At 35.2% G+C, this 16,011-nt stretch overlaps 1 protein-coding gene and 1 long non-coding RNA gene across 2 annotated transcripts; one reads left to right on the top strand and one right to left on the bottom strand.

Moving 5' to 3' along the window:
• Positions 1-2,804: 2,804 nt before the first annotated feature.
• LOC136233562 (protein DEFECTIVE IN MERISTEM SILENCING 3-like) lies at positions 2,805-10,100 on the top strand. The gene is made up of 8 exons (XM_066023266.1): positions 2,805-2,961; positions 6,234-6,335; positions 6,564-6,678; positions 7,626-7,863; positions 8,183-8,374; positions 8,449-8,766; positions 9,406-9,631; positions 9,707-10,100. Exons 2-8 carry the CDS (start codon positions 6,249-6,251, stop codon positions 9,728-9,730), a joined length of 1,200 nt encoding a protein of 399 aa, XP_065879338.1. The 5' UTR covers positions 2,805-2,961; positions 6,234-6,248; the 3' UTR covers positions 9,731-10,100.
• A 4,814-nt stretch (positions 10,101-14,914) lies between these two features.
• LOC136232502 (uncharacterized) lies at positions 14,915-15,387 on the bottom strand. Its single transcript, XR_010690521.1, has 3 exons — positions 15,327-15,387; positions 15,169-15,226; positions 14,915-15,086 (listed from the first exon to the last, which is right to left on the bottom strand). It is a non-coding gene; the product is annotated as an uncharacterized lncRNA (long non-coding RNA).
• Between the last annotated feature and the right edge of the window lie 624 nt (positions 15,388-16,011).

Below are 16,011 nucleotides of genomic sequence, written 5' to 3'. Positions count from 1 at the left end.
GTCCTGACAGACTAGACTGTAGCACAACAGCATCGTTCCAATGGAAGGGAAGGATTGAACGGAACCATATCAACGCATTCATCAAACCACAGGCGGACGGTATCGACTTCTGCAGCGAACAGACCAGTCGACGCAACTGCAGACTCCTCCCGTTTGCTTTCACGTGGTGGAATTTATGCAGGACCAGCCGCTCTCTTCCCCAGAACGGGACAGGGAGGATTGCGAACTACTCAGCCTTCATTCCCGAGTGTGGATGCTCCGATTCCCCAGAAGTGGTCGAAGCCTCCACCGAGCTACGTGAAATGCAACATCGATAGGTTTGAAGATAGGGTAAATTACACCTATGGCCACTGAACTTTACCCATTTTCACATTATGGCCACTGAACTTCATTTCTTCCCGGTATGGCCACTGAACTTTACATTTTTTAACATCGGTGGCCACTCAACGCCTCAAAACGGTCGTTGATGGTTAAAAATAAAAAATCCAAAACATTAATAATATTCTAAAGAACTTTAATTCTTGAAAATTTTCGTTTTGATGTCATTTAGGTGTTGTTTGGTGAGGAGAGATAAAATGAATTTTTAGAGAGAGAAAGCTCCAAAAAATGTGATTTTCAAAAATAAAAAACGTGGTTTCATGGTAAATGTTGTTCTGAACAACTTTAATTCTTGAATATTTTAATTTTAAGGTCGTTAACGATCGTTAACGGTCATTTTGAGAATTTAGTTGAAATTGAGTGGCCACCGGTGTTAAAAACTGTAAAATTCAGTAGCCATACTGGAAAGAAATAAAGTTCAGTGATCATAATGTGAAAATGGATAAGGTTCAGTGGCCATGGGTGTAATTTACCCTTTGAAGATATTATGCAGATTGGAGTGGAGGCAGTAATTAGAGACTATGACGACACTTTTCTTGCTGCTCGCTGCTCCCGGTTGCCATGTTACTTACGAGTGGATGAAGCCGAAGCTATGGCGGTACTACAAGCTCTACAGTGGCTGCAATCTTTGGGCTTTCAGCGAGTAATTATTGAGACAAATGCACAAACTGTAGCCACAACCATTAATTCGATCACATACAACATTTTTGAATTTGGTACGATTATCACAACCTGTCAGCACCTTCTACATCTAAACGACACCTTCTTTGTCAATTTTGTAAGGCGACAAGCGAACGAGACGGCCCATGCCATTGCTAGGTCATCTCAGGTCTTTTCTTGTCCCACTTTCTTTGATTCTACTCCTAGTTTTTTAGTTTTTGTATTGAACATTGATTGCCCTTCAATGGCTTCTTAATCTTACTTCATTTCAAAAAAATAAATAAATATTAAAGTTTTGTTTTTGGCTATAATAAAGTCATTCATGGTGCCGAAATGATAGCATGAACGATTTGTAAGGAACTCGGTGTCACGTGTCAGTCACATATAAAAAAAATCATGTGGTAGATACATATTTACCACATGGCAACGAATTATAAAAAAAACATTGACTATGAATATAAATTTAGAAAAAATAAAATTAATTGGAGTTTGACCCACCTATTCTTGTACATCCCTTCTCACAAACAACTTGGAAGTGTTTGGTTCGTTAAAAAACCTGCTTTAGAATGGGAATGAAATAAATTATTACCTTTCTTATTGTTTGGATAGATTAATGGAATTAATTCCCTAAAATAATGGAATAGATCATTCCTCCTTAAGTGGTGGTTAATCAGTTTTGATTCCAACAGGAATCAAACAACACGTGCACCACTCTTAAACATAATTCTATATCTTAAAATTAGAAATTGTGACTATTTGATATAGACTGTAATAATCTCTATGTTGGTTCAAAATAGGTTTGAGGAACATGGTCTGAACCAGATGTTTTTTTATAAGGCTTTAATTAATGATTTTTGTTTAGAATAGAGACTCAATTAATGATTTTTTTATTAATTTAGGGACCTGATTGATGATTTTAATAGTTTAAGATCCTAATTGACTTTGAAGTTTTAATTTGGGGATCCAAATGGATATTATGCCAATTTTATTTATTATTATCTAATTAATTATTTCTAATGTTCATATAACAAATGATTTTTAATAAATATTATATTCATTATGATTTCGATAGTTAAAGAACCAAACATTTTCAAAGGAATTGTATTCCGATTCCAGATTGAACCAAACAAAATAAATAAATAGTCATTTCGATTCTGATTCCGATTCCGAAGTTTATACCAAACGCACCCTTATATAAAAAGCCATTTTTTATTCCTATCATATTCGGATAAAGTACACCCATGGCCACTGAACTTTACTCATTTTAATATTGTGGCGATTGAACTTCAATTCTTAATAGTATGACCATTGAACTTTATTCTTTTTAACACCGGTGACCATTGAACTTTAGCTAATTCCTCAAAATGACCGGTAACGACCTCAAAATGAAAATATTTAAGAATTAAAGTTATTCAGAACGATATTTACCATGAAACTATATTTTTTATTTTCCAAAATCACCTTTTTGGAGCTTTTTTTCTCTACAAATTCACTCCCACTCCTAGCCAAAAAATACCTAAATGACCTCAAAACGAAAATTTTCAAGAATTAAGGTGCCTTAGAATATCATTAACTTTTCGATTTTTTTATGTTGAGACTGTCAACAGTCGTTTTGAGACGTTACGTGATCACAGATGTTAAAAAGTGTAAATTTTAGTGGTCATAGGAGCTGGGTGGAAATTTTTTACTCCAAAACGACGTCGTTTTGGTTCCCCTCAAAACGACGTCGTTTTGATCTTGTGATTTTTAGTTTAAAAAGAAGCCGTATTAGGCAGCAGTAGCAGGTGCGATTCTTCGACCGACAGCCAGCATCCGACGCTCCCAACTCTCCTCCTCCTCTCTCTCCGTCCGGCCGTCTTCCTTCTCCGACCGACCGAGGTCTCTATCTGCTCTTCTCGATTTCTACCTCGATTCAACTATTAGGTAATATTTCCTATTTTTTTTACTGTTTTCTTTCTGTAATCGATGCTAATTTTGATGAATTGTTGTTTCTTCGTGATCGCAAAGCTTGATTTTCCTTCCAATTTCTATTATTCTGTAATTTTATCATGTTCTATGAGAGCAATTGAATTCAATTGCAAACCTAATTGTTGTCACTTTGCGGTTGTTCTATGGAATTATACGAGAGATTTTTGTGGGTTGAATTGACGAGTTTCAATTTAAATAAGATTATCACTGTTGAAAAAATGGAATCCTTTTATATGTTTCTGTATTTTTCTACACAATGCTGCATTTTTCCCTCTTCTTTCTCTCGCTTACCGGCTGGGTTTAGGTTAATTTGCTTCCATGAAAACTAGCTATAGTTAGTACTTGTTTGGTTAGCTGCTTTTTACTGTTTTACAGTAGTATGTTGTTCCATCTCCCCCTCCATTCACAGCCATTGCCACATTTGCTATCAAATCACCAACTGAATTACCCCATGCTAGGACTGTTAGCCCTAAAACTGAAGGGTCTATTCCAAACACATACCCTATTGAAACTAGCAAAGACACTAATTCCTCAGCAATTATGTAAGTCCATGTTACACTCATTAAGAATCCACCACCAAGCCATAGGCATAAGCAACTCTTTGATGGGCTGCATTTTTTAGTAGTAAGCAGTGAAACACTGCCGAGACAGGCAGGTTTTCGAGCCGCCGGAATCAAATAATGCAGCTAATAGAATTGGTGCTAATGTTACTGAGGCAACTGCATATGTTTTAGACCATTTATCTTCACTCACAACAGGAACAGTCAATCTTCTTGGCAAGTATAAAGGCAGCTCCAAAATACTACACAATGCTGCATTTTCCCCCTTCTTTCTCTCGCTTACCGGCTGGGTTTAGGTTAATTGGCTTCCATGAAAACTAGCTATAGCTAGTACTTGTTTGGTTAGCTGCTTTTTACTGTTTTACAGTAGTATGTTGTTAGGATAGAGAAATAACTTCTTATGTAGAATAGCTCAACGTTAAATAACAACAGCAATTCGAACCAAACATGCCCTTAGTTTCTTGCAATTCTAGTTTAGAATAGCTCATATGTTGAGAAGAATAGGATGTAAATGAGGCGAGCTCGGCTGATAGGTTGAGCTTGAGCACGATTTCGAGGCTCGATTCTTAAATGAGATGAGCTTGAGCATGCCGAAATTCAGTTCGTTCGTCGATCTACTTAGCATTAGAAGTTTTTATTTTTATTTTAATACATTTTGTATCGAATAGCAATTATGTACTAAAGTATATTTTTTTCAATTAATGTTATTTTGTCTAATTTTTTTTTACATAGAGTCCCCCCCCCCCCCCCCCCCCCCCCCCCTTCCTCAAATCCTGGATCCGCCACTGCATGGGTGTATAATTTACCCTCGTATATCCCTCTAGTAAACATCCAGATAGTGTACTTAGGAAACCACAAGTACCTAATAGTATAATACTATGACAAAACTCAATAACTATTTAAATTATTTTTAGCTTTTTATTTGAGAGGAAGTTGGCTTAAACCCTCCAGATCCACTCCAAACCCTGATTTCATGCTCTTCAATTGACTCGGGTCTCTCCCTCAGTGTCACAGTTCATTGCCTTGCACAGTCTTCTTCTTTGGCCATCCTAGGTCTTTAATGCTCAGGAATTCTATACTTATATTTCCGGGTAAGCTCATTGTTGGAGCGACCAAATTAGGGTCCATAATTTTCCAGTTGTGCGTTTTGTAATTTAAGATGGAATTCATCCGGTTCTTTTTAATTGCTTAATTTTCTTTGATCATTGGGATAATTCTAATTTTCTAATGTAAATTGGACTCAATTCCTCTTTCTAAGAAAAATTGTTTTGCATGGATGGTTATAAATCGATAATCAGATACTTTCAAGTGAATTTTGTTTTACTTGGTATATAAGTGAGTCACAAAAATTAGTTTGCACGCAGCAATATCAGAGATATTTGACAAGTTAAATTTGTTGTTGTCAAAACCTAATCGCGTTGATCTGAACCACGTATGGATGGTAATATTGCGTTTTGGGTTTAATGAACAGTTCTGTCCCGTCTGCAACTAACCGGGGCTTAGACCATCTCCAACACATTTCATCAAATTTACTACATCAAACCATATTTTCATCATTTTCTCTCTCTGTTTTGATGTTGCTACAATGTTTTTACTCCAACCCATTTCATCATTATTAGAGTTAAATGATTTTGTATGGATTGATTATTAGTGTTAAATGATTTTTTATTTCTGGTTTTTATGTATATAAAATAAATGAAAAAGAAAATAAATAATATTATTTTATCAAATGATGCTCCATAAAAAAAATTGATGGAGCATCAAATGTGATGATAAATGACCGTATTTTGATGCATACGGTTTGATGCTGGGTTGGAGGTGGTCTTAGACCTGTAATTCTGGTGGAATTTGTATGCTTTTGGCTTGGAAAATGATTTTTCATTGTGATTGCTGTTTGAAAATCACGGAAGTTTCTTTGAATTATTGCTTAAATGAGAATGATAAATTTGGAGACCCTAAGAAGGCTGGTAATTAGTGTGGCTGGATTCTATTTCCCTTTTTCGCTATTTGTTTTTTCCTGCTTCATTTGCTTCACTCAGTGAACTATATTTTGAAAATTTTCCATAGCCCTAACATGAATCCAGGTTTTAAATCATTCACAGTGTTGAAGGCATCAAAAGATGGAATTTACAGTTTGAGATGTAAAAACTTCAAATATGGGTTGACATCTAGAAGAGTAGGAAGAGAAATTATATTGTCAAAGAAATTATATGCTTGCATGGTTGTTATCAAAGAAATTATATTGTCAGCCCTTGTTTCTGAATGGAAGAGAACTTTTTAAACTTTGCAGCTAATTTTGATGACTTCATCTTCCAATAATTAGGACATTATTTGAGAGGATAAGCTTTGAAGGCTTTTAATTTGTTCACTATATGCAGTGAAACCATAAATAAATATGTCTGAGGCTTCATATGTTTAGACTTTTACCATCTTTAGATTTCAGAAGATCACTATGACTATTTCCATTATTAGTAAATATGGTTTTTGTTTTTCAGCTTTTTATCGTTTCTTGAGGTGCACTGTGATGCATATAAATGTGCCTTGCTTTACCTATTTGTGTAAGGAACATAGTGTCTTGTTGCTCTTTGAGATGATTTCTTCATAGTTGCAAATGCTAAGTTGATCCTTTTGTTTCAGCTGTAATTCTTACATAGAGTGTTTCCGCAGGATTTGTCAGCTCTGATGAAAGAAGAAGCTAGTATTATCTCAAGTGATGAAATGCAAAATGGTGGTTCTATGCAAGCCCAATCCATCATATACAATTCTAAGGTTTTCAGTTTGCATAGCATCTTTACATTTTGTTGTGATGTGGGTGTAAATCAAAAGCAATTCTTCTGTTATTTATATTTTATTTTTATGGAGTTGACATTTGTAAAAAAAAATGCCGAAATTTCACATTGCAATTTGTTTGTTTTTTAGACATTTTTTAAGTTACTGGAGCTTATTTACAATGTAAAGTAGGTCAAAGAACTAATTGTTAAATTGTAACCTTTGCAGAAACTTCAAGATGATCTACACGCAGCAGGAATCAAAATCAAGCAGCATGAGGATAACTTGAAAATTTTGAAAAGTCAACGAAACAAATTAGAAGACTCAATACTTGATCTGCAAGGTATGCTAAATTTTATTTTTTGTGCCTCTTCTAGAGGATTAGTTCTTCTTGAAGATTACTCAGCTAAGAAGTATTTGCATGTGCAGTTCAATTGGATACAAGCACATCTAGGAACAAATTTATGTTGTGTAGACTAGTGTAATGGTTTTTAATTTAAGCATGGTAACTACCTAACAAATTCGACTGATTCACCTGTTTTTAGTTGTTGGCCATCAATTCTTGGTTCTCTAGATGCTTTAAGTACTGTCATGGCAATGTTTAGATCTGTCATTCGTATACACCGTCTCCTTCAATGTTTTAGTTAATTTAATTAGACAAGATATTTCAGTAAAGTTTTTGTTGACATAAACCGAAAATGTTGTTGTTAGGAAACTATTGTAGCTAGTCTAAATCAGAGTAAATTTATTTAGAAATTGTTATTTTCAGAATTATCATTTATTTAGGAAGTCTTAGTATTAGTAGAAATAGGAGTTTATTTTCAGAACTATTATTTAGGAAGTTCTAATTCTAATAGGATAGGAGTTTATTTTCAGAATTTTTATTTAGGAAGTTTGAATTATAATACCAGCAGGAGTCCTAGTTCAAGTCTGCCTTTTCTACTCTTATAAGTTACAACAGGGAAGTGTTTATCATTAATAAAGTGAGCATTATTTGAAAAACAAATTCCGAGGTCAGGAAATTAATTCTCATTATAGGTAAGCTAGGTCGAAAAAGAAAAGAAGATTTACTTCTTGATTTCATTGTCAAGGACCCGTAACTCAATCCAAAGATCAGAACTTATAGTGTGAGCAGTTTTTTTATATCAACTTCCAGTCAGTGTTTCCGAATTGGAAGGATTTACTTTTAGATGCTAGAATTGTTTGGAGATTTTATCTGTATAATCATTTGTGATGCATAATATCTCTTTTTCCATTTGCATTTTTTGCTACTGACAAGTTTCCTTTCAGTTATTCTTGGTAATTATCACTCCGCAAGACCTCCTAGTGGTGAAAGTGAAAGCCATTCCTCCAATCAGAGTGAGGCAGAAACAGTAAAGCAGATTCTGCAGCATGAAACTTCTGCTGCAGGCATTCTGTGTCAGCTGATAACGCGCCATGGTACTCATGCACCTCAACTCGCATTCGCTAAGGATGTGCTTGGTATTGTTGCTACTCTGGGCAAGGTGGATGATGATAATCTTAGCAGGTTAGTTTGAAGTTGCATGTTATCTGCTATTGATATTTACTATCTATCTAACATGTAGATTCTTCCTCTTCTATGATATTAAGTCTTATGAATCTATGATTAGTTTCCTTGCTGATATAGCATATTGTTCCTGGTTCAATGTAGTCAGTTAATTTATGTGCTCCACAATTCCAAGAGCTCTTATTATTTTCAATCAGTGAAATGCCTCCGTACTTACTGCCACGCTGATCTTTGCTTTAAAGAGCTGCATGATAATGCAGTTGTTGTTAGTTATCTGCACTGTTTTCAATCTACTTTACTTGTTCTTTCTTAATTGCAGGCTTCTTTCGGAGTACTTAGGAGTAGAGACAATGCTAGGAATTGTTTGCAAGACTTACGAAGGTGTTAAAGCTCTTGAAACTTATGACAAGGAAGGCCATATAAATAGTGATTCTGGAATTCAAGGCTTTGGTACTACTATGGGACGGACTCTGGATCGTCGATTTCTTGTCATTTGTCTTGAAAATTTAAGGCATGTATCTCTTTCTTTTCTTTATTGCAGTTTGGAATTCAGCTCTTGAATTAAGAACCTTTTTTCCCTTGTAGACCTTTCTGTGGTGAATTTGTGGATGATGACCCTCAAAGAAGGCTTGATCTTCTAAAGCCCAAATTGCCTAATGGCGAGTGCCCACCTGGATTTATTGGTTTCGCTGTTAACATGATCCATGTGGATTACATGAATTTGTTGTATGTATCCGATGTCTATGGCCTCAGAGAGACTCTATTTTACAGCCTCTTTTCTCGCCTGCAAGTTTACAAAAGTAGGGAGGAGATGCTACTTGCTCTTCCACTTATAAGTGATGGAGCAATTTCACTGGATGGAGGGATGATTAAGCCTAATGGTTTCTTTTCCATGGGGAATCGGTAAGTGTTTTGCTTTCATTATTGACATGAACTTGTCTTCCAATCGGATCTAACGGTGAATTTCATTGTTTCAAAGTATCTCCTTTTGTGGTATTTCAGAATTTGCTTTTTGCATGTAGGTAGTTTAAATGCACTAAGAAAGAAATGTCTTTCTGAATCGTGATAGATTGTAGAATTATGTCTGTGCTATAATTCGATTATAATAGGCCACCTATAGGTTCATAGCATTAGCCTCTGACCTTCCAAAGTCAGCTCATGATATTTGGTGCATGGATTTTTCTTCCCCCAATTTTTGTACAACTGTCATACAAAAGAAAAGAAATGCGTAGTTTGTCTAGAATGGTCAATTCAAAGGGTGAGCCTTGATGCAACGGTAAACGTTGTTGTCGTGTGACCGAGAGGTCACGGGTTCGAGTCTTAGGAGCGCAAGGGAAGACTTGCCCCCAGTAGACCCTTGTGGTGGGATCCCTCCCCGGACCCTCGCTTAGCGGGGACGCGTAGTGCACCGACCCGCCCTTTATGTTTCATGCGTTGCATCTGGCTAGTAAATAACATATTTTGGCATACCCTATGTTCAGAGTTACATGTGTGTATTTCTCAGTTGGTATCTCTTCTTTCTGGATTTTTTTTGTTCTGTAGGACTGATGTGGATGTAAGATTTCCGAAACCTTCCATGTCAGCAAATCCACCTGATAGCTGCATGGAAACAGAGAATCAGCTCAAGCAGAAGACATGGGAAAAGGAGAAGTTGACAGAGGATTTAAAGCGAGAGCAAATGCTGTTGAATTCTGCAAGATTCAACTTTGAGAGAAAGAAGGAAGAGTTTGTTAAGTTTCTGGCACAAACCTCTGCCTATTCAGCTCAGGTATTGCCCTGAACACATCTTAATTGAGTTGGAGTTGTATTTTGCAGAATTCAACAGCATTTGCTCTCGCTTCAGATGCAGGCAGGCAGGACAGGATAGGTTCAACACATCTTCTATTCCGTTATCGTTTCTGAATGGGGTACAAATTTCTTTTTGTGAAAAGGGCAGCTTATTCAGTTACCAGGAGCAATTGGTTTTGTGAAGTCAATGGTTTGAAAACCATCCTTTTCGATCCGTGGTGTGCAGTAAGGACCGGTTCGTATTAGGAGTAGCAAATCTGCCATTTTTTTTTCCTTTTAGTTTTAAACCATTAGGAGTAGCAGTGGGTAAATTTAGTAACTTTTGGACTCTTAAGATCTTGTTTTTAACTGACTTTTTGTATTGACTGAGTTGGAGTTGTTTAAAAATGTCCTACACTTCAAGTAGGAGCAACTTTTACAAGTTTTTCCATATCCCTGAAGTTTTTGCATTTTGTGAAATTATTTTGGGTTTTTCTTTTTGCATGCTTTTTAATTAATTTGGATAAATAATTTACTAGTTTCTATGTTTTTATATATTAAGCTAGTCTGTTTTTGGAAATAATTGTATAGTCGTTAAGTTTTTGTTTCTATCAATTCTTTAAAATTAGGTGCCCGCTATCCTCACTTGGCTTAAAAACAAAGTATATGCACTTTGTTTTTTAAACCAATTATACAAGAACACATCCGTTTACACGTTTTACCTGCTACTTTGTCTTTAGGTCACTTCTAATTTTTCTTTCTCTTCTCCCTAATCGTGGCTGTCTTCTATTTCTGTTTCTCTCTGCTTCCAAATACCTCTTTTTACATCTCCTCCTGGACTTCTCTTCAACCGAGCTTCTATTTCTTCTTCTCCCTTACACCTCCATCCTCTACTTCAACACCTAAAACCTCCATCTTTTACATTCAGACTCCATCGCCAATTTCTGTCATTTTTAAGTTTAGACACCAGTTTGAAGGCTTGAAGGAGGAAGAGAAGGATTGTGTTCAAAATTTCACTAAGGTGTAAAGCTAAGTTTCAGCCACAAAATGCCCCTCTGATCATCTTGTACTCCAAAAAAAAGGTGTGCAATCTGAGCAATTGATTTTAATTGTGGGGATTCATTTACATTGAAATCCAATGTACAGTTACTCTTTTTTTAGAACATATTTAGTAGGTTGAATAAGGGCTTCACTTAGCTTATTTTAAACTATAATGGTTAAAGGAGTTTTGATTTCTAACTTTGAATTGATTTTACCTTCTTGTGAACTGACAGGATTAGATTATATATTATCTAACAATTTCGAAATTGACTGAATTCATTCTCCAATAATCAATTTATTATTGATTACTGAGAAAGCTCTCAACCAGAACCCATTAGAACTCAATAAATGCTTGGATCATTACTACATAGATTTTCCATTGATTCTCAATTTCTGAATTTTAACCTTATTAGTTAGTAATGATATATCCAATGGTTTTCAAATGAGAGTCACTACACCATGATTGATCATCTTGTTGCTTAGTCTCTAGTTGCTAAGAGATATTCTTTTCCAATTTGCTTTATGATATGACCATCATTTAGTTACTGCCCCTGCTATAGGGCTAATGAAGCATTAATATGGCAAAATTTTCTGGTCTTTGTGCCTTAATTACCTATCTCGGCAGCTATGCTAACCCAAGTTGCTCTCTGCTGCAAATATCCAACAAAGTGCTATTGTTTGTTTTTTTTAATTCAATTCCCTCACATTGTTTTCGTGCATAGTCTAGCTTTACAGTTTGTATTCATCATTTAAAATAGACAAGATTTCGATAGGGCAAAAAGAAAAAGCAAAATGAAATTTCGAGTTCGGATTTTACCCTTGTTTTAAAATTTTGTTCTATTAAGCTCTTTTGAATTTTACAAGCTTGTCTTATTATTGTTTATTTTGTTTCTTGCATTTTGTAATTAGAATATATCAAGTGTCCGGTTCTCTTTTTTATAGTTACTCTTCTTTTTATGTTTTACTCCTAACAATAAGCCGTTAACTATGAAATCAAGTGTTCCATGCCAAAATCACTTGAAATTCAGTATAGCTTTAAAAATATATTGCTGCTTTTCTAAAATGGAGTTAATGGCTAACCTAGTCAAGGTTACACTTTTCATTACAAATGTAAAAACTTCATCACTAACAAATTAGTGCATATAAAAAAGCTGATTGATCTTATAACATACTATAAGAATAGTTTATACTGGTCGCGTTAGTATACTATAAAAACCAGGCTCGTATGATTGATCTTTAGGCATCGACATTTACATGGTATTCGTATTTCATAACTTTGTTTCTTGTTGACGATTTCATTGCGTTCAAACTCTTCAATTATGCTGATATGCTTTGGTAACTCTGGAATAGCTTCTTTCTGCATTCTAGAATTAACAGATTGGTTTGCAGTTAGTTCAGCTGCTTGGGTTCTGGTTAGGTTCTCAACTCAATTTACTCCTTGCTTCTAAATTAAAATATAGTTGGAACTGTGGAAGAAGCAGCCTGAATTCCAACTAATACTGGTTTGATTTTCACATCTTGGATCCCATCGATGACAGAATTACGACTTGTTGGTAATTCACCTAAAGACTAAACAACATACACAGTGAGTTTATGAATCAAAGTCTTGAGTGTTCATATATGAGTCACATTTGCAAGGATTGTGGATTTAAATGCTTATAGAATAGAAGGAATCTACATAAAGAAAGAATTGTAGTATTTTTCATAGTTCATTTATAGGTTTCATTTCAACTCATCTCCTTAGACATTCAATATAATTGCAATTAACACCCTTATATAAAGTATATGGAGCTAAGTTATATTAAGAGTCATCAAAATTGGTTAAAAAATCATAAACTTTTTGTTGGACTAACCATCAGCAGCGGATATTTCTGTCAGATTCCGTCACTGATGCTAAATCCCTTACAAAAGTTATACATTTAGTATGAAAGAAGGCAGTCAATAATTCTAACGGTGTTAACAGACCCTCCATGACCCCTTCCTTAATCGGACTTTGTGGACTTCTGTTAGAATAAGTATCATGTTCAATCATAAATACACAATTTTCAATTAGAATGGCACTCCCTAATTTTCCATAGATTGCAAAAAGTATACAAACATAACACCTTCATCCTTGACTATTTTAGGCTAATGGATAACAAGAGGGATTAATTCCAAGAAAAATGATGGATTCAGCTAATGGCAAGTTACAAATCGGGAGAAATATATAATGATTCTACAACAGAGACAACAACAACAACAAAGCCTTAGTCCCGAAATGATTCGGGGCCGGCTAACATGAACCATATATTTTGGTTCATGTCATAAGATGTGGCTAAATTTTACGCTAGCCGTCACAAACCTACCGCAGCCCTCCTCCTTTGTCCGGGCTTGGGACCGGCTGTAAATGTCACCAAGTGACCCTCACAGGCGGAGTTATTCTACAACAGAGACAATTGAACAAAATGGAAAAGCCATAAAACAGGTAAATGCACCTTGTAAGAAGTTATAAACACTATAAATAAACATAAAATAAATTTTCATACACTACTAATAGTGCTTGATACAACACATTGTCCAGTGTTTTTTGGTAGCAGCTTGCGAATTCAGCAAAGGAACATCTTTGGACATGGCATAATAGGATTTATGTTCAATAGGATCTGTTTCATTTTGGAGTGTTGCATTTCTCCAAAAGGAAACCAAAGAAATGTTGCACAATCCATGGCCGCCTTCTGAATATTTGCTTCAAAAAGCCGGATTTTATTTGAGACCTTTTATCGTCCAAATCCCATTCAATAATATCAATACATCTCAATTGTTCAGGATTAGGCAAATTCCGGGCATCTATTATCTTCAAAATCCAAAAGGTTGAATTCTGAGTAAAGAACATAATCATTTGATGGTGCTTCCACGCAGCAGACTCGTGCTGTGATGGAACTGATTGCTTCTCTGATGGAACTGCTGATTTCTTGCTCTTGAATGGCTTTGATGCCAACTTTAGGTTCCTTTCCAAAAAAAATATTCAAAGGTAGCTAATTGGCAGTTTCAATGCAAGATTCCCCATATGCCCAAGCTGCACGCTAATTTCTGCAGTATGTGGATTAACAAGTGCATGACACAAGTTCGAGTATACTTGCCTGTAAAATAAAGACAAAAAAGATGAAATTAAAACAAAGTAACTAAACAAGGAAATTGCCCCAAAATTCAGGTTTTTTCTTCAGGAAAATAAAGATTCATATCAACCAGAATTAACAATGTGGATCCACTACATATTACTGCTGATGTCACCAAAAGTAACAAAGTACTTGCCTTGATTTTCATGAAGGTAAATCTCTAGCAACGAAAGGACATGAAGTTTAAAGAGAACAAGCTGCAATTGTGCAGTTTCACGTCCAACATTGTTGCTCATCCATCTGTTATCAAATTCTGAACAAAGATCAAAAAGCTTAAATAATGATAATACGAAGACAAGATAGATAACAATTCAAAGTGATACCATACATAAGAAAATTACAGGATGGTACTCGAGGAAATTGTTTATGATTGTCAATCGAATTGCCTCGAGCAGCTCTGGATCTTTAACTGTAACTTTTCGCTGTGTATCACTGAAAAAGAGGCTCCACCTTAGAGAAATAAACCTCAACGAATGTAGCAAAAACTAGTTCACAAAAATAATCATTACGATGGGCGAAATTACAATATTCGTTTAGATAAAAAAAGATGAAATATCAACTCACGCTTATCTGCTATAAGTGTGAGCAAAACAGGAGTATGAACAGCTGTAACTTACGCTCTTGTGATGGCAAACTTGCTATGCTTCCCAGAAGAATCTAGAAAGACATTGGCCTTCACGACTGTAACAGACCATGAAAATACAGAGAAATCCATGGGATACCATGTAGAGTAAGATGCTAGATTGATATATTTTACTTGAGAACAATACACAGATATATATACAAGTAGTAGCTCCTGATATTACTCCTACAGTCAAGGAGACATACTGACCTTACTAGCAGCCTAAGCATGCCCCAACAGCCCTTCAGCAGCTTTAGACATGTTATTCATTAATTACATTGACTTATACTCTAACAATTACATTGACTTATACTCTAACAACGACATTTAGCCCAAGGTTTTTAAGCGCATTCAGCTGTAAGATGTAACACATTTGCCATACTTTGATCACAATTATCTAAATATGCTAATGACAATATAATGGTACATTACATAAAAAGGTTTCTTCATCAGAAAAATCTAGTTCAGAAATAGAAAGAATATAAACAAGACATACAGGAAGTAAATAGATCCATACCGTATTCCAGAAGAGCTCCTAGACAATCACCAAAGATTATCTCCACTACCGTTGCATCTGGATCGGAGTCTTGATCAATTATTACTTTCGGAGTTGGAACGGTTTCGTTATAATTTCCATCCTGCTAATATCACCATGGTGAAACCAAATGAATTAGTAAGTCCATACACCATTAATATCTCATAGAGAGTAAAATTGTTCCAGACCTCTACCGTTGCAGCCGATGATGCTCGTGGAGTGACTATGGTTGTATAAGATGACAATCTTGCAACAATTGCATACATATAATTAGCAAGAAATACTATCACAACACAATGGCAGAGGCAGATGCAAAAGAGATTTCATTTTTCGATGCTTTACTTACTGAAATAATCATATGTTGTTAGTTTTCTTCGTTCAAAGAAGCTACATTGTTTTCAAAATAGCACATTAATGTCATTGCTACGAACCGGACTAGGTCCCCAAACTTAAAGAGGTTTTAGGGTCAGTCCGAGGAGCTAAAAACAAAAAAGCAGTTGAAGTATGTCATATATCACCAGTTAACAAGAACATGTGTATTATTGTCTTTTGGGATAATTACAAGTAGATGTCCTGTGGTTACACTTGGGTACCTGTGTTATTTTTCTTTATAAACAAACTTGTATTAGGTCTGATGTGTGTTTGTGATCGTTTCTGTATTGAATATTTCCTTTCATAAAAAAAGAACCATATAAATGACCAATAAGTAAAACTCAGTTATTAGAGAAGTGATTAATCATAATAACTTGATCAAAGTAAACAATCAAATGGGATGACTTAATGAACTAAAGCAACTGTTGACGCTAATTCATCTTCTATTTTATAAATTGGGTAATTAATTTATTAGTTCTTATATTTTGACAAAACACACTGTTTAGTCCCTGTATTTTCAAAAAACATATGGTAAGGTCCTTAACCTTTTTCTCAGTGAACTGTTTAGTCATTCCGTCTGTTTGTTAGATTTTTCACCGTTTATGATTTCGAAAATGACTAAATTACCATTTACTATTTACCTTCAAACTTTAGAAGAA

Source organism: Euphorbia lathyris, chromosome 6 (genome assembly GCF_963576675.1).
Source record: "Euphorbia lathyris chromosome 6, ddEupLath1.1, whole genome shotgun sequence".
Lineage (NCBI taxonomy): Eukaryota > Viridiplantae > Streptophyta > Magnoliopsida > Malpighiales > Euphorbiaceae > Euphorbia > Euphorbia lathyris.
This window is presented reverse-complemented; position numbering and strand designations above follow the sequence as displayed.